The sequence below is a fragment of the Hypanus sabinus genome, chromosome 3 (genome assembly GCF_030144855.1).
Source record: "Hypanus sabinus isolate sHypSab1 chromosome 3, sHypSab1.hap1, whole genome shotgun sequence".
Taxonomy (NCBI): Eukaryota; Metazoa; Chordata; class Chondrichthyes; order Myliobatiformes; family Dasyatidae; genus Hypanus; species Hypanus sabinus.
The window spans coordinates 158,680,525-158,701,016 of NC_082708.1; the positions used below are offsets into that span (position 1 = coordinate 158,680,525).

Consider the following 20,492-nt stretch of genomic DNA (forward strand, 5'->3'; position numbering starts at 1 on the left):
AGACCATTCCTGAAGATCTCTCTTGATGAGAAATGTTCCCTTTGTGGACCAACATACTTTCCTGCGTATTGATGTTAGGCAATTTACAATAGTTCACCTTATTGAAACCAGCCACTTCAAATCCTGAAATGACTTAGCTACTCAGAACCTGTTCTTTTTCCTATCAAGTTGAGTTTGTTCATAAGGCTCACTATACAGAACACTATTATATTTCCTTGATCGAGGAAAGCATAAGTAACCACTGTCTCGATACTCTTCTTGGGCTTCACCTGAACTGGAATTATAGGAAGTTTACAATCATGATCACCAGCACCCATAAGACTATTAGATATCAGAGCATTGCCTGCTGCTGTGTTTGATTCTTTTATGACATATTTAGAATCTGCACCTATTTCATCAGTTCCATGCTCAGTTTTAGCTTCACTTTTCCCAGTAGCCACACTATGGCAAAGTTGCTTCCCTTAGCCTGAGAACAAATTTGTGATTCAGTTTTGTTCACACCTTTGCAAACTGCTGGTGATGTAGCATCATGTATATTCTCAAACACTGGGAATGTAGCAATCTTTACTTGCCTTTTGGACATGGATTGAAAATTGGCTGGCTGACAGGAAACAAAGAGTAGTGATTAACGGGGCCCTTTCGGAATGGCAGGCTGTGACCAGTGGGGCACCGCAAGGTTCAGTGTTGGGACCGCAGCTGTTTACAATATACATTAATGATTTAGATGAAGGGATTAAAAGTAACATTAGAAAATTTGCTGATGACACAAAGCTGAGTGGCAGTGTGAAATGTCAGGAAGATGTTATGAGAATGCAGGGTGACTTGGACAGATTGGGTGAGTGGGCAAATGTATGGCAGATGCAGTTTAATGTGGATAAATGTGAGGTTATCCACTTTGCTGGCAAGAACAGGAAGGCAGATTACTATCTAAATGGAGTCAAGTTAGGAAAAAGGGAAGTACAACAAGATCTAGGTGTTCTTATACATCAGTCAATGAAAGCAAGTTGCAGGTACAGCAGATAGTGAAGAAAGCTAATGGCATGCTGGCTTTTATAACAAGAGGAATTGAGTATAGGAGTAAAGAGGTCCTTCTACAGCTGTACAGGGCCCTGGTGAGACCCTACCTGGAGTATTGTGTGCAGTTTTGGTCTCCAACTTTGAGGAAGGACTTTCTTGCTATTGAGGGAATGCAGTGTAGGTTCACAAGGTTAATTCCCGGAATGGCGGGACTGTCATATGTTGAAAGATTGGAGTGACTAGGCTTGTATACAGTAGAATTTGGAAGGATGCGAGGGGATCTGATTGAAACACATAAGTTTATTAAGGGATTGGACACGCTGGAGGCAGGAAGCATGTTCCTGCTGATGGGTGAGTCCAGAACTAGAGGCCACAGTTTAAGAATAAGGGGTAGGCCATTTAGAACAGAGATGCGGAAAAACTTTTTTACCCAGAGAGTGGTGGATATGTGGAATGCTCTGCCCCAGAAGGCAGTGGAGGCCAAGTCTCTGGATGCATTCAAGAGAGATTTAGATAGAGCTCTTATAGATAGCGGGGTCAAGGGATATGGGGAGATGGCAGGACAGGGTACTAATTGTGTATGATCAGCCATGATCACAGTGAATGGTGGTGCTGGCTAGAAGGGCCAAATGGCCTACTCCTGCACCTACTGTCTATTGTCTATTGTTTTAATAAAATTAACAATGTCAGTGAAAATAACCTTATGGTTGTGCCTTTCTTACAGTCTGCAGATCACCCTTCTCCATTTATCCCTAAACATATCAGGCAGTTTCTGTACTATAATCGTTGTATTAGCATGCACGTACTGCACTTCCATGATATTGCAACAGCCTCTAAGAAAAAAACTAGTCTCGAAGAGCTTTCATGGCTTTTCGATTTGATATGCCACCAAGAAAGAGCCTTTTTTGTGTAGGCCACAGCAATTTTGTACTTATCACCAAAATATTCCTGTAGTAGAACTTTGGCCTTTAGATATCCTTGTTCTGGATTGGCTCACTGGCAACTTTTGACAAGCTCCTTAGGGTAACCTTCAGTGACCTGTTTGAGAAAACAGAAACAGTCACCATAATCATCAGTCTTGCCTTCATTGCTATTCTTGAAAGCCCTCTTAAATGAATGATAGTGCAATGGATCGCTTTCGAAGATCTGAATCTCTTTAGGCAGAGTTGTACTGTTGTTGCACCACTAAGCTTGCTATTTTGTTTCGTGTCCTTATGGCCTCCAACACACTATTTAGACTGTTATCATTTGAAGCACAAGTGTCACCATACTATAAATTAATGTGCTCAGAAGCACCTTATGCGATTGGATATGGCATAGGTTCAGAGTGCTGCCTTAGTGCAGGCTGCAAATGAATATCCTGAACTACCTCTTGGGGTCCAGACTCATGTTTCATTGACATTTGAGAAACAATGTATCCACATTGACATCAAGTATGTTGGATTTTCTTTGTGCTATGTCAACATAGGAACTCACACCATAGAACTATCCTGCTGGAGCACATTTAGCATCCACAGCATTTGAAGCCTTCAGTGTTTTTGCCTTGGTCATCTTGGCTGCAGTTTCTTCCTGCAAATCTGCTCCACCTGCTCTTCTAATGTATATTTATCCCTCAATATTTGTTGCTTTGTGCATAACTCAGCTAAATCAGCCTTTGTTCTGCATGCCTAGGAGGTATCGGACAGATGGGATACTGATAACAATAGAACTTGTTGCCCGTACTGTCTTCAGGGTGTATATCATCCTGAAAATCATCAGCTTTATATCTAGTCAGAACATGCCCTGGAGTTTGATAAATAATTTCTCTTTTAGTCCTGACTTCAGGGTCACTGCTTCCACTTGACTCGTGTCTTGTTTCGTTTGCATACTTGTAAAATAACAACAGCATTCAATTCAAATGTCAGCAATCAAAGTTTTTCAGCATTTCAACAGAACCAAGCACCAAACTCTTAGGCAAAGACCACACTAGAACTTAAGGTTAGCGATGACCATTCCAGACTTTGTTTCAACCCCAAAACCACAGTATGAATCAACAAAAGGTTGTTACTTGTTAGAAGTTGCTCCTGGCTGTGGTGCTTTTAATTTCACTGACACTTTCAAAAGCCAGTGTTTGGTATAACTCTCGAAATCTTTAGTTGACAGAATATAGCAGCTATTCTAATAAAGCAATGCAGCCGCTGGTGACCTAGCACAGGTTGTTATTCTTGTATGATGTGCCTTCCGATCAATCCAATAATTATTAATGTTCTAAAAGTTGAAGAAACTACTCAGTCCTTTATTAGCAACTAGCAAAACATAATCTTGAAGTGGTGAAAAACTAAGCGTGATTAAGTGGTCAACAAAAGATATGTAACATATTCTCTTTGCATTTACCATACCTCCCATCCACGTGACTACTACCGTAGTAAACACACAACACAGAATACAATGCAGGTAGAGAACAGATGCATGACTTCTGCAGTCAACGTAGCTAGCACAATGGTTTTCACAACTGTAGGAAATAAAGATGTGTCTTTTTCCACTCCTTTAACGGTCTTATCTGTAGACACAAGAATAGTTTCTATGGGAATGACAGAAATAACAGATCTCCCAAGTTTACGCATTGATTTGGTGTATTCTTTGTACATCGGAGAATTTACGTATATTACATAACTCCCACCAAAAAAATTCTTAAGTATTCGTGAAATCCCACCACTTATTCCCCACCCCTATCACTACATCAGCTTGGGCTGATGATAACATTATACTGCTCTGATATTTTTGTTTGTCCATTCAGTTAGCAATAAACCCCATATTCTGTCACTCATCAGCACTGCCTAACAAAACTTTTAGATTCCATTTTTGCACATCAGCATATTGTGGCTTTTTCTAGCTCTTCCCACTTTCAATTCCCTTGAGCTCTCTTGGATCATGCAATTGCTTACCATGCAAGTCTTCCTTTACACTTTTGTCTGATCTTTTGGCAGGAGGGTGAAGGGAAAATTGAATATTTTTTAAGTGTCAGCTAGGACAGAATTGTGCACTGCTCATTATAATTAAAGGAACTTTCTCATGAAATAGTCCTGCAAGCTGGAATTCAATTATTTTTTGCACTGCAATTTTAATTAAGCTAATTTTTTAAAAAAATGTATTCAATAAAAAATTGTTTTCAATTGCCTACTTTTGCTTTTGTATGAAATGACTATCAGGAAGATTTTTTCATAACTATATCCATATATATATATATATATATATATATATATATATATATTGATCCTTAAAAAGAATATTGTAAATACTTATTTGTTTAATTATTTTTACATTCCAAATTTAAGTGTAACTTTTTGTCAATATTTTTGATGAAGATGTTGAAAGGTGATTTACATTTTCTGCTCAGTTCAGACATAATTAATAATGGGAGATTTGGAATGCTTTGTCCTTGTATTTTAATATAAGAAAATACCTTGAAAACTTGAAGTGATTACACATTAATTCAGAACCATATGATTTACAGTAGGTTTATTTTGGGAAATAGCTTGATGATACCCATTCTGTTTCCAGAATTCATGCGGAATTCATGTGTAGATTCAGGATTGATTCCACCACTGGTTTTGCTGCTAAACAACAAAGATCAAGAAGTGCTTCTTCAAACAGGACGTGCCCTGGGAAATATTTGCTATGATAGCCGTAAGTCCAAAATGAAGATTTTCATTTGTAATCAGCCCTGATGGAACATTTGTATATTTCACAAACCATATGTAACAGCATGCACAAAAATATGGTAGGAAATATCAAAATTTGAATCTAATAACATTTACATATTACTGTTAAGTGTAATTAAATAGTAAAATTATTAAAAGTAAAATCGGAAAATCTTTCTAATTAAGTTTTAGAATTGGGTTGTTAGTATTTTTAGGTTTTATCCATCTTATATTTGTTTCTCTGTAGCCTATTCGTGCTAGTATTGAAGTGTTATTACATTACTTTGCTCTTTTCAGCTTTGCTGCGGTAACTCATGATTACCCTATTTAAAATGTGAAATCTGTGGAATTAGTCACAAGAATACCTGTTTTCATTGAAGTACCAGTTTTCACACTGATGAATGTTAGGCATAATGAAATATTTAACTCTTTCTTTAGGCTACCTGTTTGAGTGCTTTATTTCCCATCTGTTCTGTACTACTTCTTGACTAGTGTGCTGTGACATATTAATACTACATAACATGGTGCACATAGGATAGAATGAATAAATATGGACAAGATTGCATATATTAAATATTCTTAAATTTTGAAATAAATTGAGCAACAGTGATGGTCATATAATCAGGTGGATGACTTCCTGCTGTTCATGAGAATTGTGGATACATTGGCAAGAATTATAGTCATGGCATATTGACAATGTGACAGTTCTATATATTAGTGTTATTAATTCTGCTGCAGCTGATAAAAACCAAAATGAAGATTTTCAGTTTTTGCATTTAAACTATCTTGTCTATTGGACAACAAAATCTAATGCAAGTAAACACAAAAAATGGGAAAGTAAGTTAGTCAGACAACATTGGTGGAAAGGAAAGCAGTTAATATTTCAAGTTGAAGATCGTTAGTTAAAATAGTCTTCAACCACAAATGTTAACTCTTATTTGTCTTTCCACAGCTGCTGCTGATTGTTTCCAGCCTTTTCTATTTTTATTTCAGACTTGTGGAATCTGCAGTTCTTTGATTAAACACGACTGAAATTTACTGCAACTAATCTTTCATGTTTGTAATTCTGAAGCCAATTTAATAGTCATATAATATTCTAGTGATCTGGCTTAAAACCAGATTACTTAAGGTAGAATTTATTCTAGTTGATCAAATAATTTTCTCTATATATACTTGTTTGATTCTCAAAAACAGTATTGTACAAAACTACCATTTCAGCAGAAATATAACTGTGACTTTTGTGAAATATTCTATTATTTGATATTTCAAACTTATTTTCATGTTAAAATACCAATGTTTTTCTATCAACAGATTTGGCTGCCTAGCATATGAATGCTGATCATGTGTTTTTGCAGGCAATTATATAAACTTGTGTGGACTAGAACTCTTGAACAGTATTCAATAGTCATGGCACAAAAAGTACTAACAAAATGTTAAAGTGCCTGGTGTGAAGAAGCTCAGAACCATTTTAATATAAATTTAAATCTTGAGCGTCATTATATACATCCTTTTTAATGATTGTAGCAGAGTTTACTTGGCTTTGAAGTTGTGTACAGTACATTATATTAATGTTAGATCTTCCACCTGCTGTAGAAGAAAGGCCATATTTAGCTATATAAGAATATGTTAGTGTGGATAAAGCAGAAGAATATGCTATGCCACACTACACTTTTAAACCCCAAAACTTCAGTTTACCTTAAATATGTGCAAACCTTATGTTTTCTTGCACTTTTAATTTGCTCTTTTAGACTATTGTTATCAATAATTCCTATTTAACTTCAAAAGGATTTCTTTTGTCTCAGATACCACATAATACTCAACAAGATCTTCATAATGCACATGGTCTTAGTACTATGTGAGTGAGAGATCTGAAAGCTTTTATTGCTATACTAATTTTGCATCCTTTAATATATCTGCTTTTATAAATGCAGGTCCATTGGTTTGAAGCTTTGGATCAACTTTAGTAACCTCCTTTTGGGGGTCCCTCAAAGATTGTTTCAATAAATCATCTTTAGTTTTTCTGTAATTCTATCTTTGAACCTCTAGGCTCTGCATGTAAGAGCTGTTGAGCAGTAAATCATTGCAAAAATGGTAACATCCATTTGCTTAGCATAGTTTTGAAATAGCAAAACATTCCAAAAATATTCACAATGAAATGCCTACAGAAGCCATCAGGTGATACTTAATGGTAAATAAAGGTTCTGGTTTTATAGTGTAATATAAAGAGGTGCTGTGACAAGGAGATTTACTGGCTTCCTTTGGCAGTAGGGAAGGCAGACTGCAGAGGATCTAAAGAACCAACTGCGTGACCACTGTTTGTGCTGCATTTAAAGTTGATGCACAAGAAATCTGTTCTAAGGAAGCAAAGCCCTTGAGGGCTTTTAGAGTGGGAGAGGAATTTAGATAAACATGGCAAGATTTGAAAATTAAGTTAAGAACTTTTAAATTGATATGTTGCTTAGTAATGTAGGGTCATTGAATTTTACAAGATAGAAACAGAACCTGCCACTTCAATGCCAACCATTAGGTCTAACTGTGCTAATCCTGCTTGCCTTTTTTTTATTCTATATCCCTCTGTTTTACTCATTAAGTACTCTCCCCCCCCCCCCCCGGATGCCTTTTAAAGATGGTTAATCTGCCACTGGCGCATCTTGCAGCTCATCTCGGGTACCAACTACTCTTTTGTCTGTAACCTTTCATCGGGGCTCTTTGTGTGAAAAGTTTGTCCCTCAGATCCCATTTAAATTTCCTTCCTCTCACTTAAAGCCTGAGTCCTCTACTTTTAGATACCCTTACCATAGGTAACTCTGGCTACCTACTCAATCTATGCTACTTTATAATTTTATATAGTTCTGTCATGTCACCTCTAAACCTCCTTACTCTGGAGAAAACAGACCTCAGATCTCTCTTGATAACGCTATCTCTCTAAGCCAAACAACATCCTAATGAAACCAAAAAAACTTGCTGTAGGGCAGCTTTTGTGTGGAGAGTGGAGAAAGAATTGCTGTTGTTTTGGGGTGAAACCTTGTATCAGGGGATAGCCAGTATAAAAAGAGGAGTGAGTGGTGGTGAGACAGAAGCCAGGGGTGTTTGATGGACCAAGAAGGGATGAAGGTTAACAGCTGGATTGAGCCAGGTGGGAGAGGAGTGGAGTTGGGAGACAGGTAGGTGGATGATAGATGGAAACAGACAAAAAAGGAGAAGCAGGTAAAGCTGGGTGGAGTATGGTGAAAAATGGAAACAGCTGGAAGACAAGAACACAAAGGCCTACCAGTGCTGGAATCTAATAGATAAGGAAGGTGATAATGGGAAACATTTGGGAAGAGCAGATGAAGCCAGAACTTGGGGTTGGGGTGCCCGTGGGTGGACTGTGTGGATAGAACCAAGATGGAGATGCAGGCAAATATGGATGATGTGGGGAGCTGGAGTGAGAGATTGGGAGAAGGGATAAAAGTGGGAGAACATGAGGAGGATCAGAAGGAAAGGGGGGTGTGGGGGAAGAAACACTGAAAAGGGGGAGGATTTACTCCATACAGAATTCTAGATATTTGCAAAAATGGATTAGCAAACTCAAGTAATAGTTCAAATAAACATGTTGAGGTTGGATACTGGCAGTAGTTTTTGCATAATCTTACATTTGTGAAGGTTATAACTAAGTAGTAACTGAGAACTACATTGAATGAATCAAGTCTAGAGCAAGCAGATGTAGGAGAATGTTCCTACAGACAAGGAGTTGGGTGAAACCTGCTGAGGCAGAAATAAGTATAGTGATGATACAGATATGATTGGAAAGTACAGTAGTTAACCATGATACCAAATTTACAATGCAATTGCTAGGCAATAGCTTCAGTTCTTGCTGTCTGGTTAAAGGAAATTTCTATTCATCTTGTCTTGTTTGGAGATAATGGTGAAGTTTTGGGTGAATGGTGAGGTAGAACTTGTTTCCACACAATATTAACATATTTAATTGATGAGAAATTATGTAGAAAAGGAGGCTGTGCAATGCATCTTTGAAGAATCTTGGATGTAATTGTGGAGGGAATAGGAGGTGAAGCCATTGTGGTGGTTCTCTGGCTGAGTGAAAAAGTATTCTTATAGTTGCTTCCATATCCTGTTTAGTGTCAAACAGTTTTAAAAATTATATTAATTGTATTCTGTTAGAACAAATTTTTATAGCTGTTTGATGCTTACTGTTATTATTTTAAATGCTGCTTGTTTCTTTTAATTTAAAGCATTTTGCTTTTCACAATGCATATTTTGAAATTATATTTATGTTGCAGATTTTTTAATTTAATTCTTTGTTTTGCAGATGAGGGCAGGAATGCAGTTGACCTCTCTGGTGGCGTACAGATAGTAGTTGACCACTTACAGACACTATGCAGTAATATTGATGCGGCCAATCAGAAGCTCTTGACTGTCTTTTGTGGCTTCCTGTTGAACTATAGCAATGATAATGGTAAACTAAAACAAAAATATTTATAGTTTGCATATATACATAAAGCAAACATTTTTATTCAATATTTAGTATAATGGCAACTTTGGAAAAAAAATCTGAAATATTCAGTATAAAACCATTGACCTTTGTTTTGTCTTGTCCTCTATTTCCCTTATTTTCTTATTTTTGTAATCTCTTGCTTATTATCACTATAATAAGATCCTTGACTGGCATAAATAACATTCTATTCCCAACATTGGTTCTTAATGTTCAAAAGGAAACTTCAATCTAATTTGGACTTTTCAAAATTGGATTTATTTAAAATAGCTCCACCTTGTAGAGGGAAAGAGGTGGGAGGGGTTTTATTCTGACATATGGATTATATGCAAGACCTAATTAGTGTCAAAAGATTATTCAAATCTGAGCAGTCAAGAGGTTTTCTGCACAGTGTCAAGACGGTTAATCTTTCTATTGCTTTCTGCTTCATCTTGCAGTGTTGGTGATGCTATTTGAAAACTGTTTCATGTACTAATTTCTAGATACGTATCCCATAAAATTCTTGCTTTTCAATGCTTATCATCTTCACCTAAGTTATTGTGAATTTCTGTGCCTTGATCTGAAATAATATTTGGCTTCATTTTGGTACACATTTTCATTCTCCTGCTCCCTTTTAGATGAAAGGCAAAATGTCAGATCAGCATTTCCTGGCTGATCATAATCTCCAAAATTGTAGAATGTATGGATTTTTTAATATGCAGTATACTGAAGAAAATTAATAATGATGCATGTAATGTGTTACATTACGATATTTTGATTCTACTGTGGAACTACTTCCTAAAGTGGGCAAAAAGGTTATTTGTGACTTGTGACCTGTGCATGGGCCAGTTATGGTAGAATTTGAACTTGCTCATCAATTGATTAGAAGTTAAAAGTTATGTTTTTAGGTTGTACTTCAGAAAACGACTCTCTTGTTACATATAGTAAATGTTATAATCTTCATGATAGGTTAGTTATTTTGTACGTTAAGTTGCCCGTTTGAGATTGCATTTGTTGTAAAAGCTTTTAATAAATTATTGTATTTGGCATTCAGAGTCCAGTGAAAAAAATTAGGTCTCTAAAAGTTGTATTTGCATCTTATTGTTATATGTAATCAAAAGGTATAAACTATTTTTGCCTTGGACATTCTATCCTTGGAAGACACCAACAGGAAGTTGTTATGCAGTATCTGACATGAGAAAAAAGGCTGATTTTGTTAACTCTGATTGGAAATGGTTTTGTGGTGATCCTAATTCAGTGCTAGTATTACATTCTGTGGTCAGCATGAAGTCACAAAGCAGATTTGGCACTAGGAAATTTGATGGTTGAGATATAAATGAAAATGGATTATATTAACTTTTTATAAATCAACAGTACTTTACTGAAATTGGACATAGTTTTGGTCATTAACTTGTTTGCATTCTGTTTGGTGATACAGCTCACAATTTTTCAGGTCTTGTGTGATTTAATTAGAAAGGTATGACCTTTGTATTTGTCAAAAAGATAATTTGAGCTATCATTGCTAATTAAGTAAAAGCAAGGATGCTAGAGATACTAAACAGTTCTGGTAAAATTTATAGAGAGAGAAATAATTGTGTCTTAACATTTTTCATTGATCTGTTATGAAAAGTTGTTAATGTGAAATGTTAACTTTGCACTTCCATGGATGATGACTTGCTTGCTGCGCATTTCTAGAAATCTGTTTGCAGATTTTTCTGAATCAGCGGTAGTTTGTTTACTGTGCCAGTCATTCAATCTGAAATATAAAGAGAACAAAAGTGCTAAACTGACAAGCCTCATAAGTACAACTCTTACTGCCTTCACAAGCTAGCATACATGGAGAATGGCTGCTTTAGGGCAAAAATCACTATTCAGTTGTCCTGAATAGCTGAATTTGCTTTTGTAAATGCAACAATTTTCCAGAAAAGGTAGGTGTGAGATGAAAAGTTTAAGAGGAACATGAGGGAAAACTTCTCCACTCAGAGGGTGGTGAGAGTGTGAAAATAGCCACCAGTGCAAGTGGTGCATGCAAGCTCAATTTCAGCAATTAAGAGAAGTTTGGATAGGTATCTGGATGGTAGGGATATGAAGGATTGAATGGTGTGCAGGTCGGTGGGAATAATCAGTTTTAAGTGAGTTGGCACTGACTGATGGGCTGAAGGGCTTGTTTCTGTGCTGTATTTATGACTGAATGTATTTTCATAAAGGGGTTTAAAGAGCCCTTTATAAATAGTAGAATTATTTTACATAAATAAGTTGTATGAATTATAGCTACCTTCTATGTTAATATGTTAATATTCTTGTGTTGTACCCTCTAATTCTTGCACAAAGCTAGACTATTTTGTGATGGGTTTCATGATATTCAAAGCAAATTTATTATCAAAGTACGCATATCACCACATACAACCCCAAGATCCATTTTCTTGTGTTCATTCACTAAATATAATCAATGAAAGATGGCATATAACAAAACAAACATTAGACAGTGCAAGTACAAAAAAAAAGAATAATAAATAAGGAGTAAATACTGACCACATGAGATGAAGAGTACTTGAAAGTGAGTCCATAAATTGTGGGAGCAGTTAAGTGTCGGAGTGAGTGTCAGGCTCTGGTTCAAGAGTCTGATGGTTGAGGGAAGTAACTGTTCCTGAACATTGTTGTATGGTTCCTGAAGCTCCTGTACCTCCTTCCTGATGGCAGTAGTGAGATGAGAGCATGCCCTAGATGGGTCTTTGATGATGGATGCATCTTTCCTGTGACAGTGCTCCTTGAAGATGTGCTCAGTGGTGGGGAGTATTTTACCTGTGGTGTACTAAGCTGTATCCACTATCTTTTGTAGGCTTTTCTGTTCAAGGGCATTGGTGTTTGCATACCAGACCTTGATGCAACCAGTCAATATATTCTCCATTGCACATCTTCAGAAGTTTGTCAAAGTTTTAGATGACAATGCCAAAGCTTCTAAGAAAATGAAGGTGCTGCCATGTTTTTTCTGTAATGGTATTTAACTGCAGTGCCCAGGACAGATCCTCTGAAATTATTATAACACAGAGGAATTTAAAATTGTTGACCCATTCTGCCTTTGATATTCTTCAATGAGGACTGACTCATGGACTTCCAGTTTCTTCCTCCTGTAATCAATAATCATCTCCTCAGTTTTGCTGTCATTGAGTGAGAGGTGGTTGTTGTGCCAGATTTTCAGTCTCTCTCCTATATGTTAATTTGTCACCACCTTTAATTTGGCCTATGATATTGGTGTCATCAGCAAACTTTAAATATGACATTGGATCTGTACTTAGTCTTGAAATCACAAGTATAAAGCGAGTAGAGCAGGCGGCTATGCATACACCTATGTGGTGCTGATGGAGACTGTGGAGGGGATATTGTTGCCAATCTGAACTGCCTGGGGCCTGCAAGTAAGGAAATCAAGGATCCAGTTGCACAAGTAGGTATTAAGACATAGGTCATGAGATTAGTTTTGAGGGGATGATAGTATTGAATATAAACTGTAGTCAGTGAAGAGCGTCGTGATGTATGCATTTTCACTGTCCAGATATTCCAGGGTTGAGTGAAGAGCCAATGAGATGGCATCTGCTATTGACCTGTTGTGATGGTAGGCAAATTGGAGGGTATCCAAGTTGCTTCTCAGGCATAAGTAAACATATGGCAGAGGGTAATTTATTTGCAGCAAAGTTTCTAAGCAGCTTGAAAATATTTAGCTAATATTAAAAATGCAAAGTCATAAAGCCAGATAGAAGTAGGCTGCTTTTTCGTAGTTGTTTTACGACGATGTACAGGCGGCAGCTAGGAGAGAATGTTTCATACAAACCCCATTTCCAGAAAAGTTGGGATACTTTCCAAAATGCAATAACAATAAAAATCTGTGATATGTTAATTCACGTGAACCTTTATTTAACTGACAAAAGTACAAAGAAAAGATTTTCAATAGTTTTACTGACCAACTTAATTGTATTTTGTAAATATACACAAATTTAGAATTTGATGGCTGCAACACACTCAACAAAAGTTGGGACAAAGGCATGTTTACCATTGTGTTAAATCACCTTTCCTTTTAATAACACTTTTTAATCGTTTTGGAACTGAGGATACTAATTGTAGTAGATTTGCAATTGGAAATTTTGTCCATTCTTGCTTGGTATAAGACTTCAGCTGCTCAACAGTCCATTTTCTCCGTTGTCTGATTCTCCTCTTCATGATGCGCCATACATTTTCAATAGGAGAATAGATCTGGACTGGCAGCAGGCCACTCTGTGTCTACAAAGCCATGCTGTTGTAGCCCGTGCAGAATGTAGCCTGGCATTGTCCTGCTGAAATAAGCATGGACATCCTGGGAAGAGACGTTACCTTGATGGCAACATATGTCTCTCTAAAATCCTAATATACGCCTCAGAGTCAATGGTACCTTCACATACATGCAACTCACCCATGCCGTGGGCACTGATGCACCCCCATACCATCACAGATGCTGGCTTTTGCACCTTTCGCTGATAACAATCAAGATGGTCGTTTTCATCTTTGGCACGGAGAACTCAACACCCATTTTTTTTTCAGAAGATAGCTGAAATGTGGACTCATCTGACTACAGCACACGGTTCCACAGTCTTTCGGTCCATCTGAGATGAGCTCGGGCCCAGAGAACTCATCGGCGTTTCTGCATAGAGTTGATGTATGGCTTCCTCCTTGTGTAATACAGTTTCAAATTCATTTCTGGATGCAGCGACAGACTGTGCTAAGTGACAATGGTTTTCCGAAGTACTCCCGAGCCCAAATGGCTGTAATTGTCACAGTAGCATGATGGTTTCTTAGACAGTGCCGCCTGAGGGCTCGAAGATCACGTACATTCAACAGTGGTTTCTGACCATGCCCTTTACGCACTGAAATGTCTCTGAATTCTGTGAATCTTTTCACAATATTATGTACTGTAGATGTTGAAAGACCTAAATTCTCTGCAATTTTGCGTTGGGAAATGTTCCTTTTGAACTGACTAACAATTCTCTCACAAATCTTGGCACAAAGGGGTGAGCCACAACCCATCCTTGCTTGCAAAGACTGAGCCTTTGATGGACACTACTTTTATATCCAGTCATGATACCTCACCTGCTACCAATTAGCCTGCTTAATGTGGTGTCTTCCAAACCGGTGTTACTTGAATATTCTGTGCACTTTTCAATCTTATTTGAGCTATGTACACATACTTCTGTGCCATTACAGAAATTAAAATACATTTCAAATACTTGCAGCAGTTTTTTTTCTCTCTAAAGAGCACGTAGTATGTATTTATGCTACTTTTCCCAGCAACCTACAAATGTATCATTCAACCAAAAACCACTGGGTTTCTAAAAAGCTATTCTAAAGTTTCAATCTAAGAATCCTTAACAATTCTTTTAAGTTTTCAGATTATTCTCTGTTAAGATCCAGCTAAGTATATTGATACCTTAATAAGAAAAGTACTGGAAATGCTCGGTAGGTCAAAGAGCCTCTAGGAGGGGAAGAGAGATCATTCACATTTCAGATTGAATAGCTTTGTCATTTTTAGTGAAATATTATATTGAGAGATAAGGATGTAAAGAAAACAAAACAGGACTATAGTAACATGAAGGGTGGAAGAGATAAAATTAAAAATGATGATACAATTTGAAAGGCTGATGACAAAACTAAAGAAATAGTGAAAAGGTAGTGCCATTCTATTTTCATTTAACATTTTCTGTCCCAATCTTTTGCTTTTTATTCAAGTACCAGCTTCTTTCACACAGCAGCATCATCCTGTCTGTCACTTTATCTCGTGTGCATTCAGCACCTTTTTTTTCTTGCACATCCCAAACAGTTTTCAGTTCTGAGGGAATATCAATAATCTAAAGTTTTCATTGTTTTACTCCTTCCACAAATGTTTGTTGCAAGTATTGACTATGGTTGTTTTGAATTTCTAGCATCTGCAGTATTTTGATTAGTTTCTTTATATTGCATTCCTTTGATCACTTTTTTAAGAAACACAAAACTTAGGTTACCTTTCTGAGGTTACTAGAGATATTAATTGTTTCCACGTTGCAATGAATTTTCAACTCTTATCATATAAAATTATTTACATAATGTAGAAGTACTTTACCATGTAGTTATTGAGAAAATACCATAAATTTCCCATTAGTTTTACAGATTTTCATGTTTGTTTAAAATTTTAGCATTTAAGAATTAAAAGTAATGTTTCTGCCATTCAAGTACCTAACCTGCATGATTTCCTCTCTGCTGTCAAGAATATATACTGAAGTAACACAAGCTTAAAAAAGTACAAATTGATTGCCTGAATTATTATGGTAGCATTAATATGGTCTCCAATTTAGATATATTGGGGCACATCAAGGTGGATAGTTTCAAAGTGTATGCTAGGATATTGTGGGAAGCAAGGGACCCTGGTGGAGATTTTTATACCTTGTTTGGCTGTAGGTGAAGTTCTGGAAGACTTGAAGGTGGTTAATATGCTTTTATTTAAGAAAGGCTGCAAGATCAAGTGGGGAAGAACAGGCTGGTGAGCCTAGCGTCAGTGATAGGAAAGTAACTATAGGGACTGTAAGACAGGATCTGTCTGTGTTTGGAAAGATAAGGACTGAATAAGTACAGTCAGCATCTTTTTAGAAATCCATCAGGAACAACAGTGACATCACCGATGCCTCTGATAAGAGCAAAGCCTAGACTGGGAAGTGCAGATGCGCCTGCAGGTCGGGCACATTACGGCCATTGAAGAGTCAGGTCATCTCTCCTTGTGGTCCTAGCTGTTTAGAACAAGGTCCTTGAGCTGCTGCTCTTCAAATGCCAGGCACCTGATGTTGCAGTTTTTAGGCAGGCTTCCCAGCCAGTCACAGAGATATTGCATGCCTTTAAGGATGCTTTCACACGGTCTTTATAGTGCTTTGTCGGGCCTCCCTGCTTTCTGGTGCATGTGCCACCTTGGAAAAGTATACCATCTTTGGAAGGTGGTTGTCTTCCATCCAGACCACATGTCCAACCCATCAAAGTTGAGCCTTTATGATCAGTGTCTCTGCACCAGAGTTTTCAGCCCTTTGTAGTACTTCTGTGATTGGGACTCTGACTTGCCACGAGATGTCCATTATCTTGCAAAAGCCTCGCAGATGGTAGTGGTCAAGCATCTTGATGTGCCTGTGGTATGGAATGCATGTTTCAGCTGGTCGTCGGTCAGCGTCACTTTGGGGTTGGAAGATTGTGACTCCTGAATTTGATTGACATTTGTTTTTAAGAGATAAAGAGGCAAGACAGTTGACGTTGTTGGAGTGGACTTGAGCAAGGCTGGTCTATGAAATTAGTTTACACCAAATCTAGAGAGACCTAGCCAATTAATACAAAATTGGCTCAGTGGTAAGAGGCAAAGGATGGTAGTGGTGGATTGTCAGATAAAGTGCTTGTGATCTACAGTGTTCCACAGGGGTTGGTGTTGGCTCCACTGTTGTATATATCATCGATTTGAATGAAAATGTAGATGGCATTGTTACTGAGTCTTTGGAATACTCTAGAATTAATGATTTGATGGGCAGTGAAAATGGTTGTCTTAGACTGCAAAAGGATCTAAATCAAGTGGAAAGGTGAGCCATGGAATAGAAGGTGGAATTTAACTTAGTTGTGCAAACTGATACATTTTAGTAACTTAAACCAAAATGGGGCATATACAATGATGAGAGTTCTGGGGAATGGTAAAGAACAGAGACATGGGGTAAAATACATTGTTCCCTGAAAGTGGTGACACAAGTAGACAAGATGGGGAAGAAGGCATATAGCGTGCTTACTTTCATTGGATGGGGAAGTGAGTACAGAAGTTGAGACATCATGTTACAGCTGTATGTTGATGAGACGGCATCTGGAATATTGAACATTTCTGTACTGTAGGAAGAACATGATTAAGCAAAAGATGCAGAAACACATCCCAAAGATGTTGCCAGGACTGGTGAGTTTAAATTATAAAGAAATAGATTGGATATTTATTTATTTCTGTATATTTTGTGATACAGTGGAGAGTAGGCACATCGAGCCACGCTGCTCCAGTAAACCCCAACGATGGCAATTAACCCTAACCTGATCGCTGAACAATTTACAATGATCAATTAACCTGGACTGTGAACTGAACTTTGGACTGTGAGCAGGGGGGAACCGGAACACCTGGGGGAAACCCACACATTCCACAAGGAGGACATACAGAGATTCCTTACAGATTGGCACAGAATTGAACTCAGAATACCCTGAACTGTAATAGTGTCATGCTAACTGCTATGCTACCACAGCACTGGGTAGGCCGGATCGGTTTTCCCAGGAGCGAAAGAGACTGAGTGGTGACCTTGGAGGTTGTAAGCTCATGATGGGCAATAAGGATGATTGTTGCAGTCTTTTTCTCCATGGTAGAGGGGTCTAAAACTAAAGGGTACAAGCTTAAGATCAGAAGGGAAAGTAGGACTAGCTTGGGAAGACATGGTCTAGATGGGCCAAAGGACCTATTTCTATGCTGTATAACTAACAGAAATTTCTTAATCTTTTATTAATTTTAATTTGAATTCTGTGACTTGTCATGCTACTGACAAAGGAATCTGAAATGACTAAATAATAATATTGTCACATTTACTGTCAAACATTGATTTTGACATGACAACACGTTATTATGGTCCTTTTGTACATTAAAAAAATTTGAAGATGTAAACACAACTTAAACATTGTTTGCATCTACAGCATATATTTATTGTGGCTTAGTGTGCTAAACACTGGAAACACTAGACTATTAAGGAAAATGTGTTTTAAAACAGATTGTGACGTTGATGTCAGTGCAGATGTTTATTTAGAAATCAGGCTGTCGATATTTAAACTCACATAAACATTAGATTTAATTTTAAATAAACACCTGCATGTGTAAATTTTTGTGAATTTTAACACAATTAGTAAACTTTGCATTTAATGTTGTAATCTGCTGTTCCATATAAGAATTGAAAGTGATAAATTGTTGTTTTTGATATAGAAATTAGTTAGCAAATTGCAGGTAAGCTTAGGAAAGGTGAAAATGGAGCACACTTACTTGTGTTGCATTTTCTACCTTGAGTGTAAAACTTTTATGTTATGTTTTCCACAACTCAAATTGTTGCCAAGTCAACTGGTTTATTTTTAAGTGCTGGTCTTGTGCCATTCTGTAATAGGGGCTAGAATGAGATGGGAAAATTCTAACTGTTGTCAGGTAATAAGTCCACTTGCATTAATCAGTGCATCTGCCAATACCTGAGTGACCATTTTTTCTAAAGGTAGGGCAGACTCTTAAAGTGCAAAACAAAACTATTTTAATGAAACTTGACCAATTTCTCTCCCACAAGCCCAGACTAGTTACCTCCATTGATACTGAATCAAAATCCTAGATCACCTAGACCTCAAACTGCAGCAGTTCAGAATGTAGTTCATCACCACTTTCTCAAGAGTAATTAAGGAGGGACGATTCAGGCTGTCTCAGCCTGCAAGGCCCATATCACTAGAATGAATAACAACTGCCCCAGTGAAGAGCCCTTAATTCAGATTTACTACTTTCTAATATCCAGATTTTGGAATCAAATGGTGTCTTCATGATTACTTGCTCCTTTGTCAAGCTTGAAATAATTGAATATGGTGCAAACTACTGAGTGTGGATTGTACTCTGGAGCAACACTATTATAGATGTTGACTACTTTAATGAAAAAGGGAAGGGTTTTAATTGGACTCCTTCTGATTAAGTAAATGGAGCTGAGCTCCCCTCTAAGTAATTGTCATGTTTTTAAATTGGCTGTAACTTTTCTTTAGTAACCAATAAAACTTTGGGCAAGTAGGTTGCCACACTTTTCATGATTCTATATATTTACTTGCATATTCAGTAACCCAACCCATTAGTTAGATGCTGGGCCTGTTACCTCAATCTTGTATTATTAGTTTTGGTTTTGTGCATTTATAGATGCTTACTTGTATTCTGTCTGCTGATCAGTAGCATATTCAGATTGAGAAATCAAGCATGGTTTTGTTCAGGGCTTATAAAGCTTTTAACCATTCCACGCATAATAATCTCTTTTGAGTCTATTTCTCTCTGGTTTTGTGTTTTGTGAACGTTTCTTTTCTAACTCCGTTCATTGCCTGTTGTGTCAAAGGGTCTTGCGTACAGGAGTGCTATTAACTTCAAGAATTACGTGTTAACTTAAGAAAATCTTCTTTTACAGATGCCTTGCAGGCCCAGCTGATAAATATGGGAGTCATTCCCACTTTGGTTCAGTTGTTGGGTATGCATTCCCAGCATACAGCACTGACAGAAATGTGCTTGGTTGCATTTGGTAACCTGGCAGAGATAGGTAAGTTAGGATACATGATGAAAACCCAGTTACTTCATGTTTGAAACTTGTTTTGCATCGTTGCTCACAGTTGGTTTCAGGTACTTCCTCAAGTACAACAAAAATTCTTTACTGCAATGTACATAAGTTTTCTTCTATTATTTGTGGGGAAAAATTTGAGCAAGTGATTTTTTAAAAAAAAAACTTGCAAATACAGGCTTTTGTATTATAGAATTTAAAATGCAGCCATTAGTGCTCTTGAGCAGTGATTAAAGGAAAGTTGCTTAAGTTACTTTGAAAAATGTTATTAATCCAATGTGTAAAATTGATTGTTTTTATCATATTAACAAAGTAATATGACTAGCAAAGTAAATCACTTAAGTTGTTATTTTTAATGTAGTTTACTTAGACTAGCTTTAAATTTTTTCTATCTTTTTTATGAAATTTAGAGTCGAGCAAAGAACAATTTGCATCAACAAAAATTGCAGAGGAACTTGTAAAGCTATTCAAAAAGCAAACTGAACATGAGAAGAAAGAAATGATTTTTGAAGTCTTAGCTCCATTGGCAGAACATGGTGAGTTTTTTCACTTCATGACAGCATATTTTATAAAGAATAAATGCTAATATGCAATTTCTTCAAACTTCATTTTGTGACCTCTAATACTCTGGTAGCTTGCTGCCCAAGAGGCTACTTGCATGTCTTATAATCAAATTTGTTTCAGAAACTCTGGAGGTATTCAGCTACAAATCTTCTAAAAGCAAATCCATCTTGGGTACAATGAAAAAGCTCTGTAATCAATGCTAATCTATAATTTGTATGTGCAGAAGTCAACTTAATATAGAACAGTACAGCACAGTCAGGCCTTTTGGCCCACAATGTTGTGCTGATCTTTTAATTCAATCAAAGATCAATCTTATCCTTCCCTTCCACATAGCCCTCCATTTTTATTTCATTCATGGTCCTATCTAAGAATCAGTTAAAT

General features: G+C 37.0%; 1 protein-coding gene across 2 annotated transcripts in view; it reads left to right on the plus strand.

Annotated features, from left to right (window-relative positions):
- The window catches only part of rap1gds1 (RAP1, GTP-GDP dissociation stimulator 1), an 85,639-nt gene that overhangs the window by 32,096 nt on the left and 33,051 nt on the right, over positions 1-20,492 (plus strand). The window contains exons 4-7 of one of the 2 annotated variants that reach the window (XM_059965435.1): positions 4,558-4,683; positions 9,007-9,153; positions 19,401-19,529; positions 19,958-20,083. In XM_059965435.1, the coding sequence (XP_059821418.1) occupies positions 4,558-4,683; positions 9,007-9,153; positions 19,401-19,529; positions 19,958-20,083 (528 nt within the window). The remainder of the gene's footprint in view (positions 1-4,557; positions 4,684-9,006; positions 9,154-19,400; positions 19,530-19,957; positions 20,084-20,492) is intronic. The other variant, XM_059965436.1, reaches the window with a different exon arrangement.